At 40.1% G+C, this 10,915-nt stretch overlaps 1 protein-coding gene across 1 annotated transcript; it reads right to left on the bottom strand.

Annotated features, from left to right (window-relative positions):
- Window positions 1-6,447: 6,447 nt before the first annotated feature.
- Window positions 6,448-7,374, bottom strand: LOC137650582 (uncharacterized). The gene has a single exon (XM_068383792.1). It carries the CDS (start codon window positions 7,372-7,374, stop codon window positions 6,448-6,450), a length of 927 nt encoding a protein of 308 aa, XP_068239893.1.
- Window positions 7,375-10,915: the final 3,541 nt, after the last annotated feature.

Below are 10,915 nucleotides of genomic sequence, written 5' to 3'. Positions count from 1 at the left end.
CTTTCGTATAAACAACCTATTAGTCCCCCCCGTCTCTCTCTCTCTCTCTCTCTCTCTCTCTCTCTCTCTCTCTCTCTCTCTCTCTCTCTCTCTCTGTGATATAAACTGAAATTGAAAAGATACAACACCGCTCAATGTGATGATTTAAATAAACAAGAAATAGCTAATACATGGAACAGATTTCCACTGGGTATACAGAATAGTTAACACGGTAAACAAATTCAAGAATCAGTTAGACATCATGAAAACTCTTTAAACGTTTAAACTAAATTAGGATAATCTTAATGATAGAATTAGGACCATATGAAATTATATTGAATTTGCATTAATATGTGAAGAATTTTCTTCACTCTTCTTCTTTCAATCGTATTTTTAACTCTCTTCTACTAATAATATAGCTATCCGTTAAATGTTCTCTTCTACATTCAATTTTCTTTAACGAAACATAGGGAGGACTAATCTAAACTTTAACTTGTTGACAATGGCGCACGTCATGCTCGTGACGTCACAGCGTAGATACGCACAACAGAGGGCCTTAGTGGTAACCCCGGCGTATGTTGGTTCTTTCCTTAAACTACGTGGGTCGAGATTAAATTCCTAAACTGAATTTTTATATAAATTTCAATACTGCTGAATTAATGCATCTTATATTTCTCAATACCAATAGGTTTGTTAATTTTAAGTTGTATTCTCATCGCACCAGTCCATTGCTAATTCTCATTTTAACCATTAAATTTTAGAAAGCCAGAATAGGTAGGATTATTGTATATATAAACTCCCTTAGAGCAGCAAGATTTCTCTAAAGTATTTAGTACAAATCCTGCCTCCTCTGCACTCCTTGCAACAATATATTGTCCTGTCCCGAAGTCCCGATATGGCACCCCCAATGGATTACCGCGCGCATCATGACCGTCACTTGTTTGGCAAGGTGAAGCCAGGTGATCTCCTCGACCTTAGTGTCGAGCCCATTCAACTAGAAGCCGTCCTGGCCTACTGACCTGCCTGGTCAGTGAACCTGTGCACCTCTGGCTCAGCCCCTCTCCCAAAACGTGACTCACCAAGGAGTTCTGTGGCTGCCGGCTGGAGACAGTGAGGGAGTGGAACCTGGAAACCTATTGCCACAAACGAGGATTCTTGGGGTGGGCCAGTAAAGAATGCAAAGTGCAACCACGTCAACAGCCATCACGGGCATAGGACTAATCTCAAAGGAGTGCAGGTACTACATCAATGGCCATTTAGTTTTCCCCCATTTATTTTAGCTTAGACTAATTTTAACTTGATAGGGAACCTGGCTAATTACAACATTCGGACTGTGTGTGGTGGGATTGTGTGTAAATACTTTTCTTGGATATTAATTTCTGGTTTGAGACTAGCACAGTCTCTGGGTCACGTGGGCCACGTGCCTGACCCCATTTTGATTTTTGATTGTTGCAGACCACGTGTCTAACCCATCATTTTTATTATTTTGAATTGCTTTTAATTTGCATTCCTTTTATTATTCCATTTTCGTGTTGTTAAGATGTGTGTTTTCTTTTAATGTAAATTTGTGAAATAAATATATTTGAGGTTAATTAAACCTCTTTAGTTTTTTTGCTCCCTCATTTATTTAATGTTTAAACTGAGAATATTTGAAGAGTAAACCTAAGTAAGTCTATAGGTGGTAACAGCGAGGTACTTTGCATTAATATATTTGCTTCAAAGGTAAAGATCCTTATCTTTAAACTTTTTAACTACTTTACATGACTGCTCCCATTTTGGATTTTGTCTAATTACATTAACGTAAAATACCTGTCCAGCACCTCATTAGGGTAGCTGGGACGGAGTCGGAACAGAGCCTGAGAATGAGAAGACTTTAGACCTGACAAAGCTAGAGTAGGCCATAAATTATTTCTATTTCTACGTGTGGAGTTCTCCGGCCTCTGGACAGTAAAATTTCCCCTTTTGTATTTAAGAGTGATGGTTAGTGAATTGTGACAGTAAAGTATTAGCAGGGCGTTTATGCCCCGAGAGTAAGTGCTCATTATCCTCCCCTGTTGAACTTTGTGTAGCCGTCATAAGGAGACTTTCCCGGACTAAGTTCCCACTCAGAACACATAAAAAATTCTCCACATGTGGAGAATTTTTTTTTTGTGTGTGTGTTCTGAGTGGGAACTTAGTCCGGGAATGTCTCCTTATAACAGTTACATAAAGTTCAACAGGGGAGGATATGAGCACTTACTCTCGGGGCACAAACACCCTGCTAATACTTTACTGTCCTAATTCACTAACCATCACTCTTAAATACAAAAGGGGGAAATTTACTGTCCAGAGGCTGAAGAACTCCACACGTAGAATTAGAAATAATTTATGGCCTTCTCTAGCTTTGTCAGGTCTATAGTCATCTCATTCTCAGGCTCTGTTCCAACTACGTCCCAGCTACCCCAATGAGATGCTGGACAGGTATTTTACGTTAATGTAATTAGACAAAATCCAAAATGGGAGCAGTGATGTAAAGTAGTTTAAAAGTTTAAAGATAAAGATCTTTACCTTCGAAGCAAATAAATTAATGCAAAGTTCCTCCCTGTTACCATCTATAGACTTACTTAGGTTTACTCTTCAAATATTCCCAGTTTAAACATTAAATAAATAAGGGAGCAAAAATACTAAGGAGGTTTAATTAACCTAATATTGATTTGTTCACAAATTTACATTAAACAAAACGGACATCTTAACAACACAAAAATGGAATAATAAAGAGAATGCAAATTAAAAGCAATTCAAAATAATAAGATGATGGGTTAGACACGTGGTCTACAATAATAAAAAATCAAAATGGGGTCAGGCACGTGGCCCACGTGACCCAGAGACTGTGCTAGTCTCTAACCAGAAATTAATATCCAAGGAAAATATATACAAACAATCCCACCGCACACAGTCTGAATAGTGTAAAAGCCAGGTTCCCTATCAAGTTAAAATTAGTCTAAGCTAAATAATGGGGGAATAACTATGGCCATTGAGGTAGTACCTGCACTCCTTTGAAGATTAGTCCTATGCCCGTGATGGCTGTTGACCTGGACGTCGCACTAATTGGCACTTTGCACTCTTGCCTGGCTCACCCCAAAAATTCTCACTTTGGCTGGAACTATGGTACACCAGGGTCCTCTTCTTAATCTCTCCAACCGGTAGCAATCTTTTGCGAGTTGAGTTTTGGGAGAGAGGGGGGGGGAGCCAGAGGTACATGGGTTCACTGACCAGGCAGGTCAGTAGGCCAGGACGGTTTCTCGTTGAATGGGCCGACACTAAGGTCGAGGAGATCACCTGGCTTCACCTTGCCTAGTGAGTGACGGTCATGATGCGCACGGTAATCCATTGGGGGTGCCATATCGGGACTTCAGGACAGGGCAATGTATTGTTGCAAGGAGTGCAGAGGAGGCAGGATTTTGTACTAAATACTTTAGAGAAATCTTGCTGCTCTAAGGGAGTTTATATATACAACAACCCTACCTATTCTGGCTTGCTAAAAATTAATAATTAAAATGATTAATTAGCAATGGACTGGTGCGATGGGCATACATCTTAAAACTAATCAAACCTTAATTGGTATTGAGAAATATAAGATGCATTAATTCAGCAGTATTGAAATTTATATAAAAATTCAGTTTAGGAATTTATTCTCGACCCACGTACTTTAAGGAAAGAACCAACATACGCTAGGGTTACTACTAAGGCCCTCTGTTGTGATTATCTATGCTGTGACGTCACGAGCATGGCGTGCGCCACTGTCAACAAGTTTTAGTTTAGAATAGACCTCCCTATGTTTCGTTAAAGAAATTTGAATGTAGAAGAGGACGTTTAAGGAGTAGCTATAGTATTAGTAGGAGAGGGCTAAAAATACGATTGAAAGAAGAAGAGTGAAGAAAATTCTTCACATAATACACATCTTTAACAATTACAACCCGTTTTCCAAATATATACGTTTTCTACAACTGATATTATGGAATCCACAAATAACTAATTCTTTCTATAGCTAGACAGAATATTAACTAATTTAAGAGTCCCGATGATTCTTTATTCTAAGCAAAATACAATACCGAACGTCAAAATAGGTTCTCAGGGTTATCATCTTATTTTATTCAAGTAGTCCTTGCTTTTTTAATTAACTCTCTAAAATACCAACTGTTTGTTTGCCAAGTTTTTGTTATTCATTTCAATCTGGTTCCTTCTGTCTCTTTTGCCAATCCTGTTCTTTCCTTTCTCTTATTTCCAGAAAATATCGCGAATCAGTTCCGAGACAGAATATGTCCGTTGAGAGAGAGAGAGAGAGAGAGAGAGAGAGAGAGAGAGAGGGAGGGGGTGGTGGTGGGGGGTGGTGGTGGGGGGCTATTCTAGTTTGTTCCCTATCCCGTTGATTACAACGGAGATGACACTTCATTTACAACTGACGCTGACTTCCTCCATCCCATTCTGCGCGCAGCCTCGCCGGCGTTCTTCTTCCCTTTCAGCGCATTTGGGAATCTTCTTCACACTTTCACTTCTGTAAAACTGACACAAGGAGCTTTTGTAGTTCTTGAGATAGCACCTGCCAGGTGAGTTAAGGTGAGACAGGCTGGGTGGTGGCTAACCGCCGTCGAAATGTTCTACATTCACACGAGGCGTTCCGTATCCGTTTACCCGCGCGCGGTTTTCATTGTTTACTTAGACTCTGTCACGTGAAGACCGAGTAAATTACGATACCTTTGACACTTTAAAATGTTGCTTGATAACTGTGTTGATAAAATAAGTTATGCAACTTTATTGTACTTTATGCACCATGCCAAGAATATTAAAATCCACCTGTTTTATTTAATGCCTCTACAGTCATTTTCCATGTCTTTTCTTCATGTTAATTATTTCTATACATCTTGTTTGCCATGTCTAACATCTCCTCGTACCCTTCAACAAGTTCAATTAACCTCTCATACATGGTGTCAACAACAACCTAACTCTAATTTTTATGACTATACTATGAGGAAAAGTCGAGGTTGTAGGTCACAAAACGAACAGGTACGATACAGGTCCTCGTTAACACGAAACAACATCAACCCGTTGGCTGGGACGGATGGCTAATGGGCAGGGCATGTAGTACGGTACGGTTCAATTTGTTTTTTCGTAATTCGTACCATGCATTTTTACTGTATCGTAATTTCGTACAGTACCTAAAAATTCATACCGTACCGTACTAGTACGATATTTTTATCGTACCGTAATTTCATACTGTTTCTGTACCTATTTTTTTTTTACATTGCAGTTCATATAGACATAACGTGGCACTTTTACTACTACTACTACTACTACTACTACTACCACTTCAAGAAGAATGGTGTTATGTAATACACTACTGATAAAATACAATTTTATTTTGCTAAGGTTACAAAAGGAAAAGGTTCAGTTATACAGTATTAGGAATTCATACAGTTTTATGTGTTGCAGCGTAATAGCATTACAGTGTCAACAATATCCTCTTTTAGACCTAGTCTTAAATCATTAAGAATATAGCGCAACCCAGAGAATGTGCGCTCTACGCTCGCTTGAGTAACAGGCAGAGCAACTGCTACTTCAGCAAGATTTTTTAGTGCACTTTCTTGTTGATAATGCCACCACTGGAAAACACACTCATTTTTACTGATACGTGGAGCTTTGGCGAACATTTTGATATGCTCAGCCACTTCACTCTCTTTGCTTGCGGTATCAGTTGCTCTGCTTACATCACTGACTCGGAGTAATTGCTCTACAATATCTACTCACCCAAGTGCTGAGTCACCTTCACCATCACTTACGGCGCTTGTGAATGAATAGTCTTTTGCCAGCATTGAGACTGACGACATAGTACTAGTAGAAGAAATAGTTTTAATTTTTTTTCCAGAGTCCAAGAAGATGTATTTGACTAAGTTCCTTCTGTTCTTCAGTGAGGAGAACATTATATCTTCTGTCAAGATACACAGCAGATAGGAAAGCAGGGTTCCTGAGCAGAGAATCTTGCAGCTTTTCCATGGCTTGAAGGAGAAGTGGTGCTGTGACTGCAGTGCTTCTTTCCAAAACAACTTTGCACTTAACCCACTGAGCAAGGAATTCTCCAGCTGTGAGATTTTTCATCTGTAGTGCACATGTAGCATCACGGAGTGGTTTCAGAGCTTCTGTTATGTCACTTATTTTATCCCAATCTTCCTCTAAAATAAGTAAAGATTCATTAGCTAGGCCAATTTGGTTCAAGAATAACTTTTTTCCAAGGACACTGTCCAACATATCATACGTTGAGCCCCATCTTGTTTCACAGTCTAGTTTTGGAAGTGATATGGAGCTGTTCTTGAATATTAAGTGCATATTTTGTGTATGTGTCTTATTCACCACTTTTCGCACCCTACATAAGATATGTTTTACACTGTCTGTTTTCAGAACATCATGCACACACAGTTGCATGGTGTGTAAAGCTCACCTTATAGGTGTAACACTTTTAGCTGCTAAGTGAATGTCATTTACTAAGTCGTCTAACTTATTTTCAGCAGCTTCCAATACTTGTTCATCATCGTTTTCTTCATTGTCACTCAAAATTTCTTCACTGTTTTCTTCCTTCACCTGTGTATCACTCTGCATCAGTTTTCCTACTTTGATTACGTTTGCTCCGTTATTTGTGGTTAACGAGTAAATTTGTTTTTCTTGTATTCCAATCTTATTCAAACAAGCTAGCAAAACTGATTTGATCTCTTCAGCTGTTGCCCTTTGTGTCATTTCCTTTACGGAGGCTGTCACTACCTTCAATTTGCCATTGATATCAGACTGCACGTTCACTCCAAGGAAAGGACGCCCACGTCGGGTGCAGAGATCTAACTTCACACAAACCAAGCGCTTATCGAACTCAGTCCTTAACTCAAGTCTTTTTTTTTCTGTGGCTTCAAGAGTCAGAGACCGAACACCTCTTTGACTTAATGACACACCAAGCTTGTTTGCAATGGGACTAATAAGCTTTGACATGGCTGTTTTCTCAAAAACAGACAAGGGTAATCCGTTGACAGTAACTGCTTCAACGACAAGTCCCTGCATCTCTTGCTTACTCATTGCGTATTCTATCACTTCCGTTTTCTTTCTTTTTGCACACGAATCTTCGGTAATCGCACTGACAATATAATTAGATATATTTTCTCTCTCCCATTTCCTAGACGCATTGTTTTTGGCATTGTCCAGGAGTTTCTTATATTCCTCCGCATGTTGTCTTTTCAAGTGATCACATAACGGCTTTGAGTGAAGTTCTGCGCCGGGCTTCGGTGTGTATGAGTAACCACATCCAGACACAAGGCAACTTGTTGAATTCATCGTAATGGAGAAGAGCTCAACACCAACAAACTCTCGGTGCCGACCCATTGTGAAAATCTGTAAGACAAAAAAATAACATATTAGATTTAAAAACGAAAAAAAATGTGCTCATGGCTTGCACACAAAAAAAATTCTCTCTCTCTCTCTCTCTCTCTCTCTCTCTCTCTCTCTCTCTCTCTCTCTCTCTCTCTCTCATGGCTTGCACACAAAAAAATCTCTCTCTCTCGCATGGCTTACACAAAAAATCTCTCTCTCTCTCTCTCTTTCTCTCTTATGGCTTACACAAAAAATCTCTCTCTCTTTCTCATGGCTTGCACACAAAAAATCTCTCTCTCTCTCTCTCTCTCTCTCTCTCTCTCTCTCTCTCTCTCTCTCTCTCTCTCTCTCTCTCTCTCTCAAAACTATTATAATTTTGCTTGAATTCTTTAAACAGGGAAGAGAACATCATTCGAGTCTTACCTTATGTATGATCAAGCTTCTCTAATGAGTACTGCCTCCGTAGCACAAAAGCAGAGTGTAGCGGCAGTCTTTCGGGCAGCAATCAGTAAGCCTCGGTGTCCTCACGACGGTGTTAGTATCCTGACCTGAGCTGATGTAGTGAGTGTGCAGACCAAGTACTGACTGATGAATGATGATGAATGGAGGGGTTATAAATGCGTTGTCACGAGTGTCAAGGCTGGGTCAAGGCCAGGGTAGTCTTCTCACCTGAGCCGGCTGAGGGATAAGCCGATAAGTAGGTGGGGTCCCTGCCCAGCCTTGCTTTGATGGCTGCCGGGGAAAACCTCAAGGGGATATGCTTTAATTAACACCTCAGTGAGAAGACCTCTGCTAATCCTTTATGGTCACACACCTGGTTGACTTGGGCAGTGAGTCACCACCCAAGTCAACCAGGTTTGTGACCCTGGGCGGTTGGGTGGCGGGGGGCCGGGCTTGGCTGCCAGGGCAAACCCCAAGGGGATATGCTTTAATTAACACCTCAGTGAGAAGACCTCTGCTAATCCTTTATGGTCACACACCTGGTTGACTTGGGCGGTGAGTCACCACCCAAGTCAACCAGGTTTGTGACCGTGGGCGGTTGGGCGGCGGGGGGCCGGGCTTGGCTGCCGGGGCAAACCCCAATGGGATATGCTTTAATTAACACCTCAGTGAGAAGACCTCTGCTAATCCTTTATGGTCATACACCTGGTTGACTTGGGCGGTGAGTCACCTCCCAAGTCAACCAGGTGTGTGACCCTGGGCAGTTGGGTGGCGGAAGGCCAGGCTTGGCTGCTTGCTACACCTATCTGAATTTGGTACGGAAATGGTACGATTAAGTACGGAAAAAAAAAATCTTACTTTTGTACCGTACCGAACTCGAAGGAAAATATCGTATCGTAATATCGAACCGTACTTACATCCCCCAAAAAACCGTACCATACCGTAATATCGTACCGAACCAAACCGAACCGTACTACATGCCCTGCTAATGGGCGTCAAGCCGGGCGAGGTTTCTTGGGAAGGAAGCCAAGCCGACTCGAACGGCTGACGTCCGAGGGCCGCCGTCTGCCTGACGGGTCGTGTGAACAGTTGCATTTGAATACACGTAAGAAACCTAGACGCCCCTTAACAGCCGGCGAGCCTGTCGGAAAGAAAACGGGTCGTATGAATTGGCCTTTAATCCTCCACCCGTAGACTGCCTTATCCATAGCTTACCCTGAGACTAATGGCCATATGCTAAGAGAAAATAAAGGGACTATAATATAGACCCTATATTAAATTCCTATGCTTAGAACATATACAGGCCCTATAAATTTAGGGGTGGTTCCAATACTATTTAAAGGGTGGCCCAGACATGCCTTTCGCAAGCCTTATAAATAAATAGTAGTCATGATATTAACTCTCACAAAAGTATTAACATATTAAAAGAAAGAAAAACTATTGCACAGGTAGGCCAACTTCATATTTTATGAACTCGGAGATGTCCCTCTCGGAGTTCAAGCACAACACTATCAATAAAACAAGCTACTGCCAAGTTTCACAGGTAAGAATTTCTTTCATTGATGTTAACTGGTGAAGTACACCCTTTCGGGGTGAAAATGCAATATTTTCAAGGCATCCTAATAGGTAGATCATTTTGTGGTGGTCTGAAACAAAGTAAGTGATAAAATAGTAGTTGCAAGTAAACTTGTCATTTGAATTCGTAAATAAATTACATTCTTCCAATAGATATGATAGCTCATGCATGTAAAAGGTGTTGGTTTATAACTGATGCTAAAAGGTTCATCTGTTTTTAAGATTAATTATTGTATTTGTGCAAAGTTTACGAAATCAAAGTAACCTAGGTAGGGGGTGACCCTCTGGAAGAGAATGCCAAAAAATGGCCTTATCCTTTAGATTCTAGCAAAATGAACTAATTTTCTTCCACAATTTTGCCTTTTTTTAAATGATTTACAGATCTGGAGATGATTCCCAGGTTTTCAAGAATAATTCAAACAATGTGAACCTAATGTAGGAAATCATAGCTCCAAATCTGTTGTGTTGGGCTGGTGAGTGATAGTCTAACCGGTACTTTTGTATTGTATTACAGGGTGAGATTTCGAACAGAAAATATATGTTTTCCTATAGTAAATAACGTAATTTAACCGAATTTGATGTTCATTTCAATCGGAAACAAACAGATAAAAAAATCTGGCTAACTTTAAGTTGCCCAATAGGTTGCTGTTATTACGGATGAAATGAAGGTGAAAACCGGTTAGATCACGTTATTTCCTACAGGAAAACATATATTTTCTGTTAAAATAGTTAAATATAATCACTGATGTCATACATGTTGTGTTGAAATATTCAAATATAAGCATTTCTTCAACTGTGTCACTTCTCTTAAACGAATGTACTTCGAACGGTAACATTAGCAACGTTACCAATGATACACAGTGCTACCAACGTTGGAGTATGGTACACAGAGTTACCAACAGCACGATGACATCACTAACGATAGCAATGATAGATATTTCCATACGTATTTTAAATAATTTCTCCATATAAGTTTTACTCAATATATAAAAAGTACAAAAAGGGCACAGAACCTAACAAACCCACCTAACCTATCCTAGTAGTATGACAGGTCACAAACCTCAGGTATTTACTGAAAACGGTAAAATTCTCCACTTACCTTTACGAACAAGACGCCGAAACTTGCGGGTCACGGGAGTCTTCCATGGGGGTAGACGACTTTTTCCCAAAAATGTACCTTTATAGGAAGTAACGGTATAACCACGGTATAACGACGTTTCTTTTTGGTTTTAGGTATGGTGATTTAGGTATTGCAATAAAACACGTGAATATCTTTCCTGTAAGATAGGGGGGAACAACACTTGGGGCACTGCAAGCGTTGAGGAATTACAATGTGTGATTTCAGGAAAATATCAACATTGGCAAAAGAATCATAAAAATAACCATGGAATTTAGCAAATGCTTTTAGGTACGGAATACTGCAGCCGTTACAAGTATCTATAATTTCCTCCATCGTAAAATACGAAAAAATAAATCTCACTCGAAATGGCGGACACCTGACTAGTTCAAAGGTTACAAAGTAGCTTTTTTTCTAGGT

Source organism: Palaemon carinicauda, chromosome 12 (genome assembly GCF_036898095.1).
Source record: "Palaemon carinicauda isolate YSFRI2023 chromosome 12, ASM3689809v2, whole genome shotgun sequence".
Lineage (NCBI taxonomy): Eukaryota > Metazoa > Arthropoda > Malacostraca > Decapoda > Palaemonidae > Palaemon > Palaemon carinicauda.
Note: the sequence above shows the minus strand (reverse complement) of the source record. Positions and strands in the feature narration are given on the sequence as shown.